General features: G+C 44.7%; 1 protein-coding gene across 2 annotated transcripts in view; it reads left to right on the top strand.

The window, feature by feature from the left end:
- The window catches only part of Iqgap1 (IQ motif containing GTPase activating protein 1), a 105,359-nt gene extending 82,210 nt beyond the window's left edge, over positions 1–23,149 (top strand). The window contains exons 28-39 of one of the 2 annotated variants that reach the window (XM_031387147.1): positions 2,088–2,228; positions 2,316–2,400; positions 3,327–3,559; positions 4,183–4,315; positions 5,705–5,807; positions 6,443–6,578; positions 6,901–6,988; positions 8,269–8,481; positions 9,471–9,637; positions 12,889–13,011; positions 17,957–18,065; positions 20,790–23,149. In XM_031387147.1, coding sequence (XP_031243007.1) covers positions 2,088–2,228; positions 2,316–2,400; positions 3,327–3,559; positions 4,183–4,315; positions 5,705–5,807; positions 6,443–6,578; positions 6,901–6,988; positions 8,269–8,481; positions 9,471–9,637; positions 12,889–13,011; positions 17,957–18,065; positions 20,790–20,903 — 1,645 coding nt within the window. In that variant the 3' untranslated portion in view covers positions 20,904–23,149. The remainder of the gene's footprint in view (positions 1–2,087; positions 2,229–2,315; positions 2,401–3,326; positions 3,560–4,182; positions 4,316–5,704; positions 5,808–6,442; positions 6,579–6,900; positions 6,989–8,268; positions 8,482–9,470; positions 9,638–12,888; positions 13,012–17,956; positions 18,066–20,789) is intronic. The other variant, XM_031387148.1, reaches the window with a different exon arrangement.
- The last annotated feature ends 677 nt before the right edge of the window (positions 23,150–23,826 follow it).

The raw sequence follows: 23,826 nt of genomic DNA, 5'->3' as shown, positions 1-23,826 counted from the left end.
AAATTCTAATCTTTTCTGGGCATCATGAAAACTTTTCTCATGCTGGGAATTGAACCACTCAGCTCAGCTCCCAGCTCTATCACTTGTCTCTCCTCACTCCACCTTTGTCTGTCTGGGAAGTTGGGCCTGTCACCCAGGCCATTCTTAGATAGCAGCCCCATGAACACAGCTCAGGGTCACTAAGTTATTTCCTTAGATGATCAATGAGTCAGTTGGTCATTTACAAATCAGAATTCTACTGGCCAATTCAGTATTTTTTTTTTCTTGTTGGGGTCTGTAAGAAACTAGTGTGTCCTGATTTCCATAAAATGGAAATGAAATGCTTTTTTTAGTACCAGTACCTGTGAGGTGTGTGAAGCCACCCGGTATGTAAGCATCATGGGTCCCCAGCCTTTCCCATCTACTTAGCCTCCCAACACAGTACTTTATTGTAAATTACAAACGCCATACTGGATCTCATTCAACATGCTATGAAAGTCGTGTCCCCGTCTGCTTATCTCAGCTTACCATGGTGACTATAACCAACTCGCCATTTAATCTATCAAAATTCTTGAAGTAGAAATCACTGGGCTCAATCAAGATGCCAGCAAGGAACATCTATCTGTTCCTTGGCTTCTTCAATTTCTGGTGGCCTTTGGCCCTGACTGACTTGTGATTGTAATCTCTGCCTCCCTGGTTGCCTCGACTCTCTTCTGTATACTAAATCTCCCTCACTCTCTCTTATTAGGTCACCTGGTTTATATTTAGGGAATGCTTGAATAATCTATGATAATCATTGCTCCTTTTTTAACCTTGAGAATACCAGAAGCCTTCTCCCTGTATGTCTTTTTAAAAGTCTTTCAGCTCCTTGTCTTTATTTCCTTCCTGTTAAGTGTAGGCCCATGTTGTAGCACATCTGCCATTCTGATATCCCCCCCTCTCTCTTTCTCTCTCTCTCCTTTCTTTTAGACAAGTCTTTCTGTATTCCAGGCTGGCCTTAAATACCCTATGTAGCTGAAGATGACTTTGAACTCCCGATCCTTTCACCTCCACCTCCCAAGCATGAACTGTAGAGCCTGATTTATGTGCTGTTAGGGATTGAACCCAGGGCTCAGTGTGTGCTAAGACGGTCTGTCAACTGACCCATACCCCCAGCCTCATCTGACTAGCCCAGTGCTTCAGTCCCTGCATCTGACTGTCTCCTCTGACATCCAAAGGTGCCTTGCCATGTCTTCATTGCCCGTGGGGCTTCCTGGTCTGCACTGTTACACCTTCCTCTTTGTTCATACTCATCGTTTCTGGGTCAAGCTGGGACGCTGCTTTCCCACATCTCTCATATTTTTACGATGAGCTTGAGTGGTCTTTCTCCTTAAAATGTGTGTGTCTGTGTTAGGGGGATAAAGGAGCCCGTGGATGTCAGAGGATAACTTTGTGAAGTTGGTTCTCTATCTGCGTTTTTTGTGAGTTCTGGGCATGAAACTTGCTACTTCTGGCTTCTAAGCAAGTGCAGACTTAGTGTACATAGGATCCTCAGGGCCTGATTCCTGTTAGCTTTTTCACTCCTGTTTCCCTTCCTTCTGTTCTTCCTTTGTATGTAACACCCCACCCCACCCCACTCCAGAAGACCCTTCTTCACCTCTGCTTTCTTGGGCTGAGATATCTGTTGTCGACATTGGACATCTTCCTTTCTTTCTCCAGGCTGAGTAGAGGCCTGTCTTTTGACCTGTAGCAGTTCTGATCAACTTACTGTTTATAAGCATTGTTTTTCTTCATTGCTGGGGATTAACTCGGGGTCATGGGTATGCCAGGCAAGTGCTCTATCACTGAGCTAACCTCTAGCCCATATAGTATGTTTATGCTTACCTGCTCATATGCCTCTGCTGCTGTGAGAGGCTCAGGAGAAGTCATGATGGCTTCCATACATTTTGTTGCTAAGTGCTTATCAGAATGTGACACATAATACAAAGCATCCAGTTCACAGCTTCTGCAGAGGAGCTTAAGTTAGCTAAGCTTTCTGGGTCCTTCCATTTATAAAAGACAAGTTCCTGCCTCGAACTATTCCTGGGCATTGGTCTAACATTGCTGGGGGGTCATTTCTGTTTTCTCAGCAAATTACCCTATGATGTGACCCCTGAACAAGCCTTGTCTCATGAAGAAGTGAAGACAAGGCTAGACAATTCCATCAGGAATATGAGGGCCGTGACAGACAAGTTCCTCTCAGCCATCATCAGCTCTGTGGACAAAATCCCGTGAGTGCCATCAGTTGTGACCCAAATAAAGCCTGGTTGGTGGCATACTTTGTGGCCTGACCTCCCTCTGTTTTATCTGTCCCACAGGTATGGGATGCGCTTCATTGCCAAAGTACTGAAGGATTCGCTGCATGAGAAGTTCCCTGATGCTGGTGAGGACGAGTTGCTGAAGGTAAGAATGCCCAGTGACCACAGAGCAGCAGGAAGTGCCTGAGTGTCCTCGACTATGAGCCTACAAAGCACAGAGTTTCTATTCATCGTTAAAGGCCCAAGGGTACACTAAGTATAGAAGTGGGAATTTTTCCTGTGTCCTCTTTTCTCTGGAGCATTGCTCCCTCTCCTGGCGGCCAGGTGAATAGCAGTGAGCACAGTGCTCTGCGGAGGCTTCCCTGCCAACTCTTCTTACTCGGCTGTACTCCCTTCCACTTGTATTTTTACCTTTTAAATCTGAACACTTCTCTTCTTCTCTCTCCTAGTTCTGTGCTTTCCTACAGTGAGGCCTCGATTCTAGACTTTCTGTCCAGGTGAATTAATTTTATTTTTCTCTGGAACTCTAGGGGAGATGCCATGATTGTCCTTGCATTCTCCTGTGGAAGACGTGTGTGTTGAGTGAATCTCATTTCAGAGGCATGAACGTGGCCTTTGCAGTCTGTGGCATGTGGATGGTGGGGGTTAGACAGATGGCATTGTGCTAACTAGGTCATCTTAAGGACTTCCTTTCACCGTACTTCATGGCTTCCTAAATCTACTTACGAACCCCACAAAGGTGGTTGACATCAGCCTGAGCTGCTGCTGTAACTGATGAACAGAAGGTGTCCTGGAGTGTTGGATCACTCACCTTATAATGCTACTCATATGTTCTAAATCTGTTCCTTTATTCATCTCTGGTACTAGTTTTCAGTTCTCTACCCCCGTACACACATCCCCCAGTTTATTTTGAGTTTTAGGCCTTGAAGTATAAATGTGCATGTGTGCATGTTGGTGTGTGCTTTCTGTTTACCTTCCTCACAGGACTATAGTTTCTCATTTTCATTGCTAGCAAAGTCAGGTGGGGCTTCCTCAGTGGACTGGTCTTTAATGCCCATGCTTCTATTTCAGATTATTGGTAACTTGCTTTACTATCGATATATGAACCCAGCCATCGTCGCTCCTGATGCCTTCGACATCATTGACCTATCAGCAGGGGGCCAGCTTACCACAGACCAGCGCAGAAATCTGGGCTCCATTGCAAAGATGCTCCAGCATGCGGCTTCCAACAAGATGTTTCTGGGAGATAATGCCCACTTAAGCATCATTAATGAGTATCTCTCTCAGTCCTACCAGAAATTCAGGTAAGGGGCAGAGTAGACGACTCAAAAGGTCTGTGGGTGTGTTTTCATCTGAGTGGAAAGGCAGGGTTAACCATCTCCCTCACTTCCCCAACTCCTGAGTGTGTGTGTGTGTGTGTGTGTGTGTGTGTGTGTGTGTGTGTGTGTAAGGCTCAAGGGCTCCAGAAATGGATGTGTGCATCAGGAAGATTTTCATATGCAATAAACAGTAGTATTTGATATAAAAGAAGTGTCTATGCATTAAGCCCATGCTCACTCTAATCAAGAGAAGAACTGCAGAGTGCTTTTAATATTTGGAAGTTAACACTTATGTTTGAATTCAGTGCCTGGAGCAGTTCCTTAGAGGTAAAGAGCACAGGTGTGTGAGGTGTGTGTGAGGCGTGTGTGAGGCGTGTAAGGTATTTTAAGTTGTATTGAGTGCATGTTGTGGGTAGGAATAGAGCTGGCAAGAGAACTGTCTCAGTAGCCCGAGGCTGCCGGGCAGGAGTTGAGCAGCAAACACATGGCCACTTTTCTAGAATCCCATTGTCTTGGCTGGATTGTCTGAGCACAGTGCTAGAAGGGTCTGTGTGCCCTCTCTTTTTTCGGCTGCCCTGCCAATGCCACTTGCTGGTGTTTATTTTCAGACGATTTTTTCAAACTGCTTGTGACGTCCCAGAGCTGCAGGATAAATTTAATGTGGATGAGTATTCTGACCTAGTCACCCTCACCAAGCCGGTTATCTACATCTCCATTGGCGAAATCATCAACACCCACACTGTAAGTGCTTTCCCTTAATTACTTAGCTGCATCCCTGGGCCCTTAATGACTCTCCTTGGCACCTGCTTCCTCTCTGATGGATGGCCAGGCATCTCACTTTGCTGTGATCTTAATTGGTTTTTTCTCTTCCTTTGGTCTGCTGCTCTTTGGTGGGGCCTAGTGTGCACTAAGTGCTCTACCTCTGAGCTACACCCCAGCCCTGCTTCATACTCAACATATCTACTGCTCTGCAAATTATCCCTAAGCCACCTGCCTCAGTATCATCCACACTGACATTGAGAAGTGATTTTGCCAGCCCTGTGACAGGTATCCTGACCCAGAATCCCTAGGAATGGACTCCAAAAGTGCATTGTGAGCACAGACTTAGTGGCTTAGTGAAATGATCTCTCTTACACCAGCCATTAGCCTTCCTCCTCTCACATGGCCTAGAACACCAGCGTCTTCCTCTCTGTGGCTGTGGACTTTTCCTTTGGAAGCTCTCTGTCTGTATAGACTTTTTAAACACAGTTTCCTTCTCCCTTTGGGGACATGTAGATCAAGAGTTACATATGTTATGATATATGTAAAATATTGAGGGCATTTCAGACCTGTTCCCTCTGAAAACATTACCTGGAATAGTAGCATGCATGAAGCTTTGTTCAATGGCAGTAAGATAATGGCAGTGTGGTGCTGGGTGCTTTTTCTGAATAAGAAGATTTGCGTACATGGAGGGGTCTGATTGTTCAGGCAGCATGTGTATAGTAGAGGATTGCAAATTCAATCATCAATAGGAGGAGAGGAGCTCGGCCCTGTGAAAGTTCTGTGCCCCAGTGTAGGGGAATGCCAGGGCCAGAAAGTGGGAGAGGGCGGGGTGGCAGGCATGGGGAAGTGGGAGGCAACAGGGGTTTGTTTTGGTTGTTTTTGTTTGTTTCTTTGTTTCTTGGAGGGGAAACTGGGAATGGAGAAATTTACATGTAAATAAAGAAAATATCTAAAAAAAAAAAAAAGAATATACTGTGTGTTGGCAGAGTTTAAAACCCAGCATTGAGAAAAAACAAAACAGTTAGCCAAAGCAAACTGTGTTCCTGGGACAGAGAGCGAATCTCCGTGTCTCGTTGTATTGGTGCTTGTTAGATGCAGTGATGGATTTAGTCTGCTTGCATACTTTCTTACATGGGGAGCACTTGTATCTTTTTTGAGCAGGCCAGGAGTCTTACAGCATACACTGTTGTGTGAAGCCCAGGGTGCTGCTCAGTGCCTCACGCTGTTGACTAGGTTAGCTGGTTTGTCCCTTGGATGCCAAAGTTCTGTTGTTGGGCGGGCGTCTTTTGGGCAGATGCCTGTTTGGCCTTGCCAGTGGGGACCGGGTTGAGGGTGAAAGTGCAACCAATTATCACTGGTTCTTTGCAGCTCCTGTTGGACCATCAGGATGCTATTGCTCCAGAACATAACGACCCCATCCACGAGCTGCTAGACGACCTTGGGGAGGTGCCCACCATTGAGTCCCTTATAGGTAATGCTCCTCATTAGCCACAGAAAAGCTGAGAGGAGGATTATTGTCATTGTCTATCTTATTTTGCACTGTAGCAAATTGTAGACACATTGTGGGAAACAAAACCAGTGTAGGTCCCATCTGGGAGGAGCTGAGTCCAGTGAAGGATACTTTCAAACACAAAGACAAACATTAGCATATATAATCTGAAAGTGTACCTTTTTCTAAAGGAAAGACTATTTTGAGAGAGAATTTTTTGATGTTACATTGTTGAAATTTTTTGATATGGGGGTCAGAGTTGGATGGAGGTGTCTCACTTTGTAGTTCTGTCTGGCTTGGAACTCACTAAAAGACCAGGCTGCTTCAGATCCCAGAGATCTACCTGTCTCAGCTTCCTGAGGGCAGGGATTAGAGGTGTGCATCACTGTGTCCCAGCAAAATGATTTCCCCACATTTATAAAGCTACTGTATTATGGACCCTTTTCCTTAGCCATTTGGTGTATTTTCTTTTACTTCTCTGTAAAATCTATGCTTGCCACACTAAGTGTGTTGGTTTATCAAGAGTCATATTGGGCCTGAGTCATATTTATTTGTATTATTTTCCCTCCAAAGTGTCTTTTTATTGCATAATACTTTCTGCACTCCCAAAACTGCAGGAGAAAGCTGTGGCAATTCAAACGACCCCAACAAGGAGGCGCTGGCTAAGACGGAAGTGTCTCTCACATTGACCAACAAGTTTGATGTGCCTGGAGATGAGAACGCAGAGATGGACGCTCGGACCATCTTACTGAAGTGAGTACTGAAGCAAGAAGGGAGTGTTTTGAAACTGTGTTTGCTGGGCCACACCGGATCATCACCCCGGCCTCTCTTGCTATTCAAAGTCCTCAGCACCCTGCACTGTGCTTGGATTTAGTTTGCTAGTATTGTACAGTGTTTCAATCTTGGGAGGTCTCCCCTGCCCCTGCTCTGTTGTGGGTCCCTGCTCCTTGTGCACCCCTATGGGTGGCTGCAGAAAGGCATCTGTGGGATAAGAGTGCTTCAGCTGCTGCTTAGATCCAGGGACAAGGAGGCAGAGCATACCTCCATGGTAAAACACATTCCCATCTCATTACAGTACAAAACGTTTAATTGTGGATGTCATCCGGTTCCAGCCAGGAGAGACCTTGACTGAAATCCTAGAAACCCCAGCCACCAATGAACAGGTACAAATGAAGGTTTCACACTCGTCTTCCTAGCCAGGAGAAGCTTTGCTGTGCTAGATGCATTCCTGGATGGGGCCAGTGGAGGGGCTTAGACCCCAGGGTGAGCATGGATCTAACCTCGGGACAGTAATCAGTAGGGCTCATTTGTCTGGGAAGTTGGTGACTCCTAAATCCAAATGGTGCTCTCAGGCATGAAATCCCCTTTCCCTTCAAACAGAGGAGAAATAGGAAGGGAGAAGGAGAGGGAGAACGAATATAGGATGAATGAGAATTTAATCTGGGGCAGAATCAGTCTGTCTGGTAAGACACTTTAATGAGTGTCTTACAGTTGTAATTAGATGAAGTACCTTGGTTGTATATATACAAGTGCAAGATGTGGCTCCAAACTTAAATTCCAGTTAGGAAAATGATGATACATATACTTGAAATTGTAATATTAGAAATTAACTATAGTATCGATTATAAAAATGCTGGAAGTTGCTAGGTATGATGGGCATGCCTTTGATCCCAGCAAATATCTGTGAGTTTGAGGCCAACTAGGGCTATACAGTGAGGAGCTGTGTGTCTCAGTGATTTTTTTTTTTTTTTTTTTAAAAAAACAAGGGAAGCAGGGCTGGTGAGATGGCTCAGTGAGGAAGAGCACCGACTGCTCTTTAGAAGGTCATAAGTTCAAATCCCAGCAACCACATGGTGGCTCACAACCATCTGTAATGAGATCTGATGCCCTCTTCTGGTGTGTCTGAAGACAGCTACAGTGTACTTACATATAATAAATAAATAAATCTTAAAAAAAAAAAAACCTTTAAAAAAAAAAACAAGGGAAGGGTTAGGAAAGATGGCAGATGGCAAAGTCTGAGGAAGGGTTTCTTGTTGCTATACCAATGTTTGCAGCTCCTTGGGAGCAGAGGTCAGCAAGAGGTCACCTGTTGGGAGGAATTAGCAAGGGTTTTCTGGACATGGCTGTTACATTAATTTACATAGTTATATTGAGCCACATTTAGAATAAAGCAACAGGGGCTTCAACATCTGAACTAAGCTAGGGAAGATAAAGATAAAAAGGATATTGTAGCTCCTGACGATACCTCGTGTCAGGGAAGCTGAACATCTGGATCCACAGATGTGCCTTGTAAGTGGAATGAGACATCTCCCCGTCATGCTGTCCTTTGTCTGGTATTGGTAGAGGGAGGAAATGTCTGCAGTGGAGTTTGGGAACTGTATCTGAGTGCAAGGACAAACACATTTTTTTAATGTTGTTGTTGTTTTTTTTTTTCCATCTGTAGGAAGCTGAACATCAGAGGGCCATGCAGAGACGGGCTATCCGCGATGCCAAAACCCCTGACAAGATGAAAAAATCAAAACCCATGAAGGAGGATAACAACCTCAGCCTCCAGGAGAAGAAAGAGAAGATCCAGACTGGCCTAAAGAAGCTAACAGAGCTTGGGACGGTGGACCCAAAGAACAGATACCAGGAACTCATCAACGACATTGCCAAGGTACAGCACTGATGAGTAGTGGTGGTTTGGCCTTGTTTACATGTGCTTCAGGAGCCCTGAGATGGGGCCTCGGACTCTCACACCAGGACTTCACTTCCGAGGTGGACTTTTTTATGTGGACTAAATTAATGGGGAGACAGCCTCCGCTCACTAGAGTTTCTGGTGTCTGAATTTTTTGTTGCTCTTAAAGAATCCTCCAGACCTTTTTTATGATTGCTATGGAATATATAAAGTTGGTAGTTGCATGACCAACTTTTTTTTTATTAGATATCTTCTTTATTTACATGTCATATGATTTTTCTTTTCCCAGTTTCCTCTCCCAGGAACAAACAAACAAAAACAAGAACAAACCCCCATTGGCTCCCCCTTCCCCATGCTTGCCACCCCACTCTCTCCCACTTATTGGCCCTGGCATTCCCCTACACTGAGGCACAGAACCTTCACAGGACCAAGGGCCTCTCTTCCCATTGATGATTGATTTTGCTATCCTCTACTATACACATGCTGCCTGAACAATCAGTCCCACCATGTATACTCCTCCGTTGGTGGTTGAGTCCCTAGGAGCTCTGAGGGTACTAGTTAGTTCATATTGTTGTTCGTCCTAGGGGGCTGCATGACCAACTTGATTTGTATGACCCACCCCAAGCCCATGCTCAGGGTTCTAATTTGACTGAGATAATGTTCTTGCACTAAGGAACTTGGTTCTTTCTTTTTACCCTCTCAGAATAGAGAGTTTATGAGGTCTAGGCCAGCTTTGTAAGTAAAGTCTAAGTGCACAAAAATCATGGTACATAGTTCCCTGTTGCTAGTGGACATAGGCCAATGAGATTGGAATCTCTTTTAGGTTTCGAGCACAGGTTGCTGCCTGGTAAGAACGGCTGTCATGTTTGAGTTCAGCCCAGATCTGTTGTAGTGTCCATGAACAGTGATGGTTCAAGAGAAACAGGCTGCCTGTCATCTTTTTCCTAATTGTCATGGTTGTGCCTCAGGATATCCGGAATCAGCGGAGATACAGGCAGAGGAGGAAAGCTGAATTGGTAAAGCTGCAGCAGACATACTCAGCACTGAACTCTAAGGCCACCTTTTATGGCGAGCAGGTGGATTACTACAAGAGCTATATCAAAACCTGCTTGGATAACTTGGCCAGCAAGGGCAAGTGAGTCTTTGTTTTTAATTATTCCAGGGTGGGAATTTGAGGGGTGGAAAGAATTAGAAACAGCTTCTAATGTGACAGTGAAAGAAGTGTTTTAGTTTTTATTAAATGTCCTGTTGCTAATGTGGGGAGGGAAGGGAGGGGGTGTGCGTGGATGTCAAAAGACAACTCCCTCTGTCTGCCATGGCTCCCAGGAGCTGAACTCAGGTCTCCAGGCTCTTGAGGCAAGTGCTTTACTGGCTAAGTCATATTGCTGGCTTGAGGTTGGATTTTTCTTTTCTTTCTGTTTTCTTTTTTGAGATAAGCTCTCACTGTCTCCCAACTCGTCAGGAACTCACTCTGCAGACTAGGCTGGACTCGAACTCAGATATCCTCCTGCCCCTGCCTCCCAGGTGCTGGGATTAAAGGTGTGTGCCACTGCGGCACTTGGCTGCCACTGAACTGTAGTGCCTGTCAGGACCTACCTGCTTTTTTACTTCTTGATTCTGCTTCTGATGTCTGCATAATCACCTGGCTCCATTTGTCAATGTCATGCGTGGAGACGGGAAGGGGCTTGGAGGTGTTTAGTTCCAAGCACTTGTTCTAAAGAATTAGTTTGGTCTAGATGTTAGCGAATCATGGAAGGGGGGGGGCTTCTAATTTAGCTTCCAAATCTCCACTAAGCCTAATGGTGTACACCTGTAATTCCAGCATGTGGCAGGCTAGTCTTCAAACTGACTAACCTCCAAAGGATTCTATAATCCTTTAGGATCCCCGTGGGCAGGAGCACGGGGTCCAGGGAAAGCTCTCCTATGCTGGTCACAAACCTGAGCCTGCAAACTCTAACCTCAGAACGGTTGAAGTGACAGGATACCCATGAGCCCGTTCCACTGATTCTCTAGAGTTTAAATTGTGCTTCCTGCACCCTTCCCCTCTAGCTCATGCGCATCCTCCCAGAGGGAGGTGGGGCTGGTTTGGAGAGGTGGTCCCCTAGCTCCCTTGGAGCCTTTAGCTTTTCTGTCTGTCTTTTGTGCTCTCTGGCTTTCTGACATATGATGTGTCAGGTTTAATTAATAGTTTGCTCTGCTCAGGCCTAGAATGATGATTTTTTTTCCAAGCCACCCTAATTTCATTTAGAAACCAAGATCTACCTGTCCTCCTTGCCCCGGTTGACATTTTTAGGTCTTCTAGGCCGACACAGTAGGTCTTCACTTTGAATGGCTGAATACTGTATCATGAGATAGCTAGATAAGATATCAATTATCCATTGAGGAATGTTGGTTTAATCTTTAAAAACAAAGCAAAAAACCAAAACTGATGATGGAGTTGGAGAGATGGCTACTTTTCCAGATGACCCATGTTCAATTTTCACCACCCAAGTGAAGACTCACAGCTGTAACTCAAGTCCCAGGGAATCTGATGCCTACGCAGGCACCACACATACATCCAATGCTCACACATACAAGCAGGCGAAGCACTTATACACATAAAATAACAAATCTAAAGTTTTTACTTAAAATGTCTGCACCAACTTCTTAAAGAAGCTCTGCAAAATGTAGGTGTTTTCTGAAAGTAAACTGGAAATGCATGGGCGAACTGTCACGTTCAATCTTCAGTTGTCTTTCCTGAAGACTGCCCCCACTCACACTCTGCCCACTTCCCTGACACCCTGTGGAGGCCGGGATCCTGGACAGCACTCCCCATGGTTACTTTTCTTAGCATGTCCATCTTTGATTTCCCAGATGGCCATTGACAATCTGTGTCTTTCCTAGACTTCGAGTCCGCTATTGCCCCTGTGTTTTGCTTCAGGTTTTTTTTTTTTTTTTTTTTCGAGACAGGGTTTCTCTGTGTAGCCCTTGCTGTCCTGGAACTCACTCTGTAGACCAGGCTGGCTTTTAACTCAGATATCCGCCTGCCTCTGCCTCCCAAGTGCTGGGATTAAAGGCCTGTGCCACCAACCCCTGACTTGCTTCAGTTTTTAAAAGTTGTATGTGTGAAGTGCCTTTTTCCTACAAGACTGATGATTTACAAGGACTTTTTTTACTATTTCATGGTGACATTTTGTTTGTATTTTATATAAGTAAGGATGGATATATCTTTTAGAAAATGTTTATTTTTTTCAGTTAGAGTGACTTAAAACTTGCCGTCATCATCATCAATATCAATTTGTTTGTTTGTTTTTTCAAGACCGGTTTCTCTGTAGCCTTGGCTGTCCTGGATCTTGCTTTGTAGAACAAGTTGGCCTCAAACACACAGACTTGACTTGCCTCTGTCTCCCAAATTCCAGGATCAAAAGCATGTACAATGACCTCCTGACCTTAAAACTTACTCTTATTTCATTTTATTTATTTAGGTGTTGGAGGGAGTCTCATTAGTTCACTAGGCTGTGAAACCACCATGCAGCCAAGGCTGGCTGTGAGCACCTGATCCTTATGACTCTACTCACCAGTGTTAATTTTTGTTTTTAATATGTATCTGTGTGTTTGTATGCATGAATATGCCATGTATATGCTTGAATCACAGCATGTGTGTGGTGGTCAGAGAGCTTCTTTTGGAAATAAAGGCTCTCTTTCCACCTTGCAGAGGCGGACATCCCCACTTCCCCCCTCTCTCTGCTCTTTGTATTCTCCACTAGCTGGCCAACAGGTTTCTTAGGCAGTCTGCCTGTCCTTACCCCCATCTCACTGTGCGAGTACTGAGATTATAGTTGCACACCACCATGTCCAGCTTTTTCCATGGGTAATGGGAAATCAAACTTGGATCATTTGGCTTGTGTAGCAAGGGCTTCTACCCTCTGAGCCTTCTCCCTGGTCCCTCACAAGGAATTGGTAGGGGTTTGGTTCCAAAAATGGAAGCACAGACACACTTTTTTTTTTTTTAAAGTTTTTCGAGACAGGGTTTCTCTGTATAGCCCTGGCTGTTCTAGAACTCACCCTATAGACCAGGCTGGCCTCGAACTCAGAAATCTGCCTGCCTCTGCCTCCCAAGTGCTGGAATTAAAGATGTGTGCCACCACTGCCTGGCACAGACACACTCTTAAGCTGGTATAGCCTTGTTCTCCACTATAATTTAAAATAAAGGTGGAAGCAAATTAATGATGTCATCCAGTTTTGCAGAGGTTACTAGGGCCAGTCCTCACATTCGTCTGCCGTTTTAGAATTGGTGGGTCTTGTATGCTTGTGTGTGAGTTTCTGGCTTCACTCCCATGATGCCTAAGGCTTGTAGTACTTAATTACTTAAAGACACTGTCATAATGTGGTTTTTACCTTTCACAGGGTCTCCAAAAAGCCTAGGGAAATGAAAGGCAAGAAAAGCAAAAAGATTTCTCTGAAGTACACAGCAGCAAGGCTGCATGAGAAGGGAGTTCTTCTGGAAATTGAGGACCTTCAAGCAAACCAGTGAGTGCTCACTCTTTATCTTATGTAATTTTTCTGTGTGTGTGGAGTGGGGTATGTGGGTGTACACACATGTGTACTGGAGTCTGTGCGTGTGTGTGTGTGTGTGTGTGTGTGTGTGTGTGTATGTGTGAGAGAAAGAGAGAGAGAGAGAGAGAGAGAGAGAGAGAGAGAGAGAGAGAGAGAGAGAGAAAGAGAACCTGGAGCCAGGTGGCCAGTGTCAAGTGTTCTTTTCCTCTTCACACTCTACCTTATCGTGTGTGCACACATGTGCTAGTGTCTGTGTGCATGTGCATGGAGCCCAATGGCCAGTGTTCCTCTTCACACTCAAGTCTCTGGGATGTGCCTGTGTCCACCACCCTCACTCCATCCTGTGGCTTCAGGCTTGCACTGCTGTGCCCAGATGTTTACACGGATGTGGGCCTCTGAACTGAAGTCCTCATGCTTGGGCAGGGGACTTTCCCTGCAGAGCCATGTCCTCTCAAATGTCTGTCCATTTTGACTTTGTTTTAGAAGACGGTTTTACATTTTGAATCTGTTACATCATTATCTCATTGTTCCTATTTCTCTTTCTAGGTGGCTCTTTTATATATTTTATACATTTTTATATAAATATGTTTTCTAATGCGCAGAGTGACATTTTACAAAGTTCTGAATGCTGAGATTAAAGGCATGCACCACCACCACCCAGCTAAGAATGTCCTTTTTTTTTTTTTTTTTTTTTTTTTTTTTTTTGGTTTTTTAAGACAGGGTTTCTCTGTGTAGCCCTGGCTGTCCTGGAACTCACTCTGTAGACCAGGCTGGCCTCAAACTCAGAAATCCACCTTCCTCTGCCTCCCATGTGCTGGGATTAAAGGCGTATGCCACCACTGCCCGGCTTGAAAGCATCTTTTTTAAAAGTGCATCTATTTTATATGTGTACACATGCATACACCATGATATGTCCATGGAGTCGGGTGTCAACTTGCAGTAGTTGGTTATCTCTTTCTACCACATGGGTCCCAGGGATAGAACTCAGGTTATCAGGTTTGATGACAGGTTCCTTTATTCCCTAAGAGTTTGCTACCTGAGAATGAATTTCTTTTCCTCGTTTATGGACCATTTGTCCTGGCACGTTGACACCAGTGTGTGTGGATACCCCAGGAACCCATTCTCTCATTTGCTATATCTGAAAACATACTGTCTTAATCACTGTTCCATTGCTGTGACAAAACACAGTGACCATGGCAACTTATAAAAGAAAACATTAGTTTCAGAGAGTTAGTCCATGATTGTCACAACAAGGAGTTTGGCAGCAGGCAGTAAGGAGGCACAGCACCAGAGCAGTAGCTGAGAGCTCACAACTGATCCACGAGTAACAAGCAGAGAGAGAGTCAGTGAGACTGGGCTTGGCCCGTGCCACACCTCTTCCAACAAGGCCATACCTCCTAATCCTTCCCAAACTGTTTCACTAGCTGGGGACCAAGCATTCATGCTCTTATGAGAGCCATTCTCATTGAAACCACTACACATGCCCACAAAAAACCATTAGCTTCATTCCACATGAGGATCAACTGCATCCTTTGTAGGAAGCACAGCTAGCTTTACCCCTGGGTCAGAATGCTGGGTCAGGCCAGTTCAAGTTGCTGGCCCAGTGTCCTCTGCCAGCCCTGGCCTAACAATGTATTGTTAGAAAGTATGTATTGAGCTTGGGCTGCTGACTCTCCCTTCCTTTGATTCAGAAGGTACTTAGCACTTCTAATTCTGAAATAGATATGTATAGCTAACCATAGACATCAGGGTGACGCATCAGAGGCCCCTGGGGCACCACAAGCTAGAGAGAGACTACTCGAGGTAGTAAACTCTCTTCTGTGCTTATGTTCAGAGAAAGGCAATGTGTCTGTCCACTGTGTACAAGTGATCTACCTCACTTTCTAAACAGAAATTAGGATATTGTTTGTCTTTGTCATCATGTATCCAACACTCCATCATGAGACAGTTACATGGCCAGGTGGAGTGGCGCATACCTTTAATCCAACACTCCCAGCAGAGGCAGGCAGATCTCTGAGTTTGAGGCCAGCCTGGTCCAGGATAGTCAGAGCTACACAGAGAAACCCTGTCTTTAAAAAAAAAAAAAAAGTCTCACCGAGTGGTAGTGGCACACACCTTTAATCCCAGCACTTGGGAGGCAGAGGCAGGCGGATTTCTGAGTTCAAAGCCAGCCTGGTCTACAGAGTGAGTTCTAGGACAGCCAGGACTACACAGAGAAAAAAAAGTCTCTTTTATAATAATTACATATTTGCTATGTTGACCTGATTTAGAACTCTTAATTATACTTTTATATTATTGTAACTGGGATAGCACTTATATGTCAGCCACTGCTTGCATTAAGTCCTGTGAGGGGCCATCTTTTGGGTTGTTTGTTTGTTTTTGAGATAGTGCCTGGCTCTGCTGCTTAGGTTGATATGGGCTCAATTTATCTTCCCTCCTCAGGCTTCTGCAAAGCTAGGACTGCAGACTCACAGCATCACGCTCAGCTTTTGTTTTGTGGTGCTGGTGATGAGGCCAAGCTGACCTTCAACTCACCATCCTCCTCCCTGATCCTTCTCTGCTGGGATTGCAGGCATACACAGACACTCTGGGCCATGATTGCTTTTTAAAATAATAGATGCCTACAGTTGAATTTCTAATCCCTGTGTGATTTTTAAAACTACTGCAAAAATGCATGACATAAGTTCATATTTTAACCATTTTCTTTTTTTTTTTTTAAAAACGTTTTATTTATTTTATGTATATGAGTATACACTGTAGCTGTATAGATAGTTGTGAGTCTTCATTTGGTTGTTGGGAATTGACTTTTAGGACCTACTTTCTCTGGTCAGCCCCCAGATTTATTTATTATTATTAATAAGTACACTGTACTGTCTTCAGATGCACCAGAAGAGAGCATCAGATCTCATTACCAGTGGTTGTGAGCCACCATGTGGTTGCAGGGATTTGAACTCAGAACCTTTGGAAGAGCAGTCAGTGCTCTTACCCACTGAGCCATCTCACCAGACCCATTTTAACCATTTTCAAAGGTATAGTTCGTATATGTACATCATGGGCCAAAGCACTAGATGGTTTTCATCTTGCAAGAGTCACGCTGTGTTTCCTTCCCACCAGCCTCCGTCACCACCATACTCTTCATGGGCCTTGCATTTGACTGCATTAGTTCCTCACATAAGTGAAGGCGTGCACTTTTTATCTTTTGTGACTGGCTTGGGCATTTACTTAACATAATGTCCTAGAGATTTAACCACATGACAGGATTTCCTTCATTTTTAAGGCTGAATAATATTCTATTGTCTGTGTGTACCACATTTTGTTCAGCCCTTCATGCATTGATGGGCTGGTGCTGTTTCCGACTTTAAGCTATTGTGAGCAGGGCTGGACCAAACAGGTGCAGACCTCCTCTGAGTGCCTACTTTCTTTCCTGTGTGTGCCCAGAAGTGGGCGGAGGGCCATGTGGTAACTCACGTTTTGGCTGTAGGGGCTCTGCAGTACTGTTTGCCATAGTGGTTGCAAATTGTGCTGATACATTGTTGCTGTAGTTCCAGCAGGGCTGGTGCTTGTGGGAAAGCGTCCATGCTGCTGCTTCTGCCAGCCATGATCGTATAAAATACCTCCGTAAAGGCTGGAGAGCTGCTCAGTGGCTAAGAGCACCCAGGACACACAGCTGACAATCAATTATCTGTAACTCCAGCTCCAAGGATCTGATGCCCTCTTCTGGCTTCCATATAAACACATGCTCACACACACACACACACACACACACACACACACACACACACACACACTTCTTTTCTTTTTTTCATAAAAATTAAAAGTGTTTCTCTTTAAAGTTAAGTTTCTTAGAGGGGTTGTGTTTTTGGCAGGTTTGGGTTTGGTGTGATTTGAATATGGCTCATCATTTGTCCCCCCTCTGGTCAGTTTTTCAACTGATTTTGTTGTAGGTGTTTGGTTTGTGTGCGGTTGTTCTGGCACTTTGCCATCCCCCTAATCTCTGACCTGGATTCTTCCCTTCTGTCTGTCATTATACCCACTCTCTTCCTGTGCTCCTCTGTTTGTGTCTCTTCTCTCTCATTTGCTGCTATGGGCATAGACACTAAGAGACTTACCAAATTCATTCACACTAACTATTGCACAAAGCAATCATCCTTAGGAGGGATGCGCTCCAAGCAGGTAAATTGGAACCAGCCCGTTTCTGAGCATGGATTCAGTGAGTGCTCTTTTATCCCCTTGAAGCACTCTTGTGCGTCCTTACTGGGTCTCCACTCTGTCTATAGTGGGCCACATCTCAATGGAGCTCTGGAAATGTGGGGTGATTGCTCTGTTCTCCTGGGGAGCAGCATAATCGTACTTACTACTGGTGTACGGCTTCCTGCCTAGGGCAGTGTGTACTCTCATCCTTAAGTGTACACACATATTCTGTCCAGTAAAGCCCTTGCTTCTTGTTGACCCTCCTCTGCTTCCTCATTCATTTTTCCCAATCCCAATCCCTTCCTTTCCTTCCCCGCTCCCCAAGATAGGGTTTCTCTGTGTAGCCCTGGGTATCCTGGAACTCACTCTGTAGACCAGGCTGGTCTCAAGACTCAGGGATCTGCCTGCCTCTGCCTTTGGAGTACTGGGATTAAAGGTGTGTGCCACCTTTTCTCACTGACATTTGACCTTTGCTTCATGGAAGAGCCATCTGGTCTCATCATTTCAGGCTTTGGTGGCATTCTCATGGGCCCTCCTGGAACAAATTACAACTGCCTCAGGGAGAGGTGACCATTTCTCTCTCCAGGTGTCAAAGCAGACGACACAGCAGGATATTCTCTGCCAGTGATGCTACCTTCCAGGCATCTCTGATGCCCCCCACCCCCCATCTCAGAGTCTCATTACCTAAAAACTCAAAGCTCACACATACGGTGTTGTGTTTCAACAGATTTAAAAACGTTATCTTCGAAATTGGTCCAACAGAAGAAGTTGGAGACTTTGAAGTGAAGGCCAAGTTCATGGGAGTTCAGATGGAGACTTTCATGTTGCATTATCAGGTGGGTGTGCACAGGCTTGGCCTGAAGCTCCTGAGGAGGTAGGAGAAAGAGATAAGGGAAAGCCCTTTGGGGAAAGCTTTGTGTATTCCAAGAGCTCAGCACCTAGTTGATGGGAGAAGCCAAGGGTTTGAGGAGTTGGGTGTGGTCTGTGTCCTTTGAGAGTTCCGACAGTGTATGTGCTTTAGAGAGCACTGACACCCAAACTGAGCTGGTGCACTGGCCTTGAAGGAAGTGCCTGACCTCCAGTGTTTGTCATAAGAGATTCAATGCTGCTCGGTACTTGAAATCTTTTTTTTCAGCTGGGCGGTGGTGCCACATGCCATTAATCCCAGCACTTGGGAGGCAGAGGCAGGCGGATTTCTGAGTTCGAGGCCAGCCTGGTCTACAGAGTGAGTTCCAGGACAGCCAGGGCTACACAGAGAAAACTTGTCTCGAAAATCCAAAAAAAAAAAAATCCTTTTTTCTTTTCATTTGTATTTGATATGGATACCTTTTGTTAGGAACATTACTGAAAACATGTGAATACATTGCCTCTTTGTAAATCTGAATTACATTTTAAATTCAAAATTAACTCTGTAACAGTTTTATAATGTAGCTATCCCTAATTTTTTATTTTTAAGTCTCTTTTTTTTTTTCTGGTGCTTATGTTTGACCCTCAGGACTTGTGCTTGTTAGGCAAGCTGTTTCCCACTAAGCTCAATTTCCAACCCCAAATACCTGATTTTTTCAGGAGGTGGGGGAAATCTCATGTAGCCCAAACTATCCTCAAATCCACTATGTAATTTCAGGCCAGCCTGTATAGTGAAAGTGATCTTCAAAATCCAAGGTCAGAAATAATCAGACAATTAGGAGGATTCATGAGCAGTGTATAGACCCAATTATGTGTGCATCCCCACCACATAGTAGGCCTCTTTCGGGTTTTGTTGGTTGGTTTCTTTTCTTTTCTTTTTTTATTTTAAGTTTTTTTTTTTTTAAGGTTTATTTTATTTCATGTATGTGACTGTCTTCAGACACACCAGAAGAGAGCATCAGATCCCGTTAGAGATAGCTGTGAGCTACCATGTGGTTGCTGGGAATTGAACTCAGGACCTCTGGAAGAGCAGCCAGTGTTCTTAACTGCTGAGCCATCTCTCCAGCCTGGTTGGCTTACTTCTTTTGCAATGCTGAGAATCAAACTTAGGGCCTCAAACATGCTGTGCTACCAAACTATTCTCCCATGTCTCACCGTGCCCTGCTTGCCACTGCTGGAGTCTAGCAAACCAGGCTGGTGCCTCTCTTTGAGCAAGCACCCGACTTCTGCACAGGATGTTCTCCCCTCATGGAACTGGCCTTCCTCCCTCCGTCCCTCTCTCTCCTCCTTACCTGCCTTCTGCCTCCAGCAAACAGTGAGCACTGGCACATGTTGCCTCCCTGCCACCACAGTGGTGACCCTTCCCTTTGACTCAGCAGCCCTGAGAGATATCCTCTGTTGACAGTGCGAGCTGACTCATTTCCCTGCCACCCCCAAAACTGTGAACTCCTAAAACAGTATGTCTTAGTCATCTGTATTTCCTTGTTGGTAACCAGTAGTCTCTCAGAGCATATTAATTAAGTAACTGTGAAAGGATTTCTTCATACATTGTAACTAAGCACTGCTACACATAGTCCCGAATCCCATTGATTTCACCAGGAGTGCGGGCCAGCCAGTCTGCTAAGGAAACATGTACACTGCTGCTCAGACTCAGGAACTTGTCTGGCTCCAATAAATGTGTGTTCCTCCTGTTTTCCTTGCTTTTACATTAGAAAACCTTTCTTGTGCAAAGTTGAAGTTGGAGTCTGAAAGGACTACAGCTGCCTGCCAGAAACTGTATATTCAGTTTACAAGAGTCCCTGGGTTCGGTCTCCTAAAAACAAAAGACTCCAGTAGATTGTAGAGCTGGAGATGTAGTTCTGCATTGGTAGAATGTTTATTTGGCAGGCACAAAACCCTGGGTCTGATCTCAGCACTACAGAAACTGAACCTGGCCACACACAACTGTCACCCACCATGGAAACGGTAGTATTTGGCCAGCCTGTGCAAAAACACTGGGGCCAGGGGCCGGGGTATCTATAGGTACCGAGACATTACAGGTCATTCTCATTTTCAACCATCAGCATATTTCGTGAATTGAAATGTCTTTATCTTTTCCATGTGTATTAAACAATGGGGAATGCCATCGTAACTTTTTTTATTAATCATTTTATTCATTTACCTTTCAAATCATATCCCCCTTCCTGGTTACCCCTCAACAAACCCTGTCCCATCGCCCCTCTCCCCCCTCTCCTTTGCCTCTTGAGGATGCTCCTCCACCCACTCACCCACGCCCTCCTTACCCCTGCTCTAGCATCCCCTTACCATTGTACCTTTTGAAATAAGGTTTAAATGTATTTTAACTGAACATAACTCCTAATTTTCCTTCATGTTTAGAATATTTTACTATAAACTAAATGATACCCTAAGACTAAGTTAGCTTGAAGGTTCCCTCAGCCAACACTCCCTGTTGCTCCAGCACCCAGGGTGGTCATGTGGCCCCAGAGTGGTTGTGCAGCGTAAAGCTCTGCACTGAGAAGTATGTCTCACCCGCACCATTTCACATCTGGCACAGAAGGTCTGCCTCACCTCTCCTGGGTCCTCCCTTCATGGGGACCTTACTTTTCTTGTTCCAGATTTGATGGTTAAATTGTTTTGTTTTGTTTTTTAAACAGGACTTGCTGCAGCTACAGTATGAAGGGGTTGCAGTCATGAAATTATTTGATCGAGCGAAAGTGAATGTCAACCTCCTGATCTTCCTTCTCAACAAAAAGTTCTATGGGAAGTAATGGGTCGCTTGCCACCCGGAAGAATTAAAAAACAAAAACAAACAAACAAAAAAAACCGGCAACGGCACACGGCTGTCTTTCTTGGATCCTCCATTATTCCTTAGAAGCAAGGACCTGGTCCAGCAGCACCTCAGTTCACACTCCTGAAGCCTGGCTTTAAGTCCCCTCCCTCTGACAGATGTCAGTGCCCTCTTCCTTCTCCTCACGAAGCCTATGCTTGACTTCCCCTCAGCCCCGCGCCCTTGTTTTCTCTCATCATGTAGGAAAGAGTGGGACCCTACCCAACCCCTTTCTGTTAAAGCCTCCTAAGTGGCCACTACTACTTTGTAGACATTGACGTATGTTTAGAAATAAGAATGGTGGGATTCAAATTCTTGTTTAGACGTGAAACCTGTCAGGTTGATAGCAAGCATGTACATCAGAGTCACCAAAAGTATGGCCCACCTGTGCAGCGCAGTCAGGGGATGAAGTCTGTGAAGTCCTCCGTCCGCCCGCTGCTTCTGTAGGCGGGGCTAATCCAAGTTACTGTTCTCTGTTCAAATGAAGCAGCTTCAGGAGAAGAAAAGCAATTACTTTTGAATTCTCCAATAAATCTGGACAATTCTGTTAGCGCAGAGCCCTTCCTGGTGAAGGTGAACCCATGGTCACAGCCTGCCATTTAGAGACTGAGTGGGCAGGGCACTCACCACCCCTCTGACAAAGGGACGGTTTCCCCTAGTTCAAAATGTAACTGTTTCTAAACTGTATTCCAAGAGTGCCTTACCAAAGTATAAACTTATTTCTTAAAATGTGAGTGATAGGAATTTTAAAGATTTATATAATGCTTTTGAATACTCTGAGAAAGGGTTGTTTTTTCATTGGGTTAATCTGTATATCTGAATTCTTGAAGCTTTTCTATAGCCTACAGTAGGGTCTGTCTGCTGAGTTGCTGAGTCATCCTGCTTGATTTTAGGAACAAGAGACAACTCATGTCATGCTTGAATTTCAAGCCCATCTCCTCTCTGCTGCCCACATCATGCTTGTATCCTGAGAAACCTGGGCCCTCTGACTAACAAAGACAGTTCAGTTCCAGACAGTGAATATGGAAACCTTTGGCTTTGAATTGAAAGTCATGAACTTAAGGAAAAAAAAATCTCTTTATTCAAAAAGATAGGTAAATCATGCTGCTGAGCCTTTGATGCCTTTGATGTTTGGTTTGGTATTCTTGCATAAAACATAAAAATTAAACTTAACATTGCAGAGTTTACTGATGTATATTGAAGGCAAATAAGCCGTTTTAATTAGTGGCAGATTATACAAATGTAAGTCTTGGAGAAGTGTCCTTCATGATGTGCACATGTGCAGGCTTGGTTGGAGGCCTCAGTGAGTAGACACAGGTAGAGGCGGGTGCCGAGAAAGGATCTGCCACCACCGGGACATTGTGTTTTGGAACACAGTTTTCTGATAAAACATTTTCAAGTTAAAGAAAAATGCTAAGGCTGGCATGGTTGTAGACACCTATAATTTCAGCATTCAGAGATTGAGAAAGAAAGATCACTAAGTCAAGGCCAGCCTGGGCTACATAGCCCCCACCCTATCTCCAAAAAAGAGAGAGAAAGAAAAAGGAAAAAAAAGAAAAAGATCCTTTTACACCAGCATCACCTCAAAAACAAGGTTAACAGAGGTGTCAAGTGGGTCTTTTTTTTTTTTTTTTAAACAGAAGAGATGGGGTCTCTGTTGCCTGGGCTGTCCTAGAACTCTGTAGATCACGCTAGTCTAGAACTCACAGAGATCTGCCTGCATTTGTCTGACGAGTGCTGGGGTCAAAGGTGTGAGCCACTATACCTGGCTTTGAAGTATGTTTTCTTAAAAAGGATGCCATCACAAATGTCCCAGGGCCCTCCTGCAAGACAGCCCCTTCAGATGTCTCGGTTACCTGGAAGGATGCTCCTTCCCTGAATACCCAGTAGAACTGTGCCACATGCCCTCTGAAGCTCTTCATGGCTGCTGTGGGATCCTGCTTAAGCAGCACCAAGGCCACCTAGCGAGCCTCAGGCTGGCACATGAAGTCATGCCACACTTACGTTATTTATTAGCTGTAGCCATCTCTGTCTTGGCTCTTGCCGCCTCTGACCTTCTCTCTGAGCAGCCATCATGACATTTACTATGAATTTACTTCCTCCCAAGAATTTGGACTGGCCGTCAGGCTGTTACTACACACAATTGCCTTTGTATCTTCGTATGAAATAAAAGGTCATTTGTTCCTGTTTGTGTTTATTTTTCTTGGTTTCATTGTTAGTTCCTGTTAGATGGTGTTAACTAGAGTGCGAGCGATTAAGTCACCCCCCTCCTTTGTAGTCTTTTTAAAAGAAGAGTGAACCAAGCCTGCCTCTGGATCACAGACTGTCTCTCTTAAATTTTATTGGTTGTGGATATGGAGGTCAGAGGACAACTTGGGAATCAGCTGTCTGCTCCTACCATGTAGGTCCAGGGATTAAATTCAGGTTGTTGGGTTTAACAGCTCACTAATAAGGGCTTTCTTTCTTTCTTTCTTTCTTTTTTAAGATTTATTTATTTTATATATATGATTGCTCATACACCTGCATGTCAGAAGAGGGCATCAGATCCCATTACAGATGGTTGTGAGCCATCATGTGGTTGCTGGGAATTGAAACTCAAAACATCTAGAAGAGCAGCCAGTGCTCTAACTGCTGAGCCATCTCTCCAACCCCCAATTATGGACTAGTTTTAACATGGTGTTTAGCCTTTTAAAGTGTATTATGCTTAATGTAGCCTCAACATAAGAAATACAGTGAAGAGCCAAACATGATGGCACATGCCTTAATCCCAGCACTCGGGAGGCAGACAAGGTTGGAAGCCAGGTGTTCTACAGCGTGAGTTCCAGGACAGCCAAGGCTGCACAGAGAAGCCCCCCCCCCCAAAA

Source organism: Mastomys coucha, unplaced genomic scaffold (genome assembly GCF_008632895.1).
Source record: "Mastomys coucha isolate ucsf_1 unplaced genomic scaffold, UCSF_Mcou_1 pScaffold21, whole genome shotgun sequence".
Taxonomy (NCBI): Eukaryota; Metazoa; Chordata; class Mammalia; order Rodentia; family Muridae; genus Mastomys; species Mastomys coucha.
This window is presented reverse-complemented; position numbering and strand designations above follow the sequence as displayed.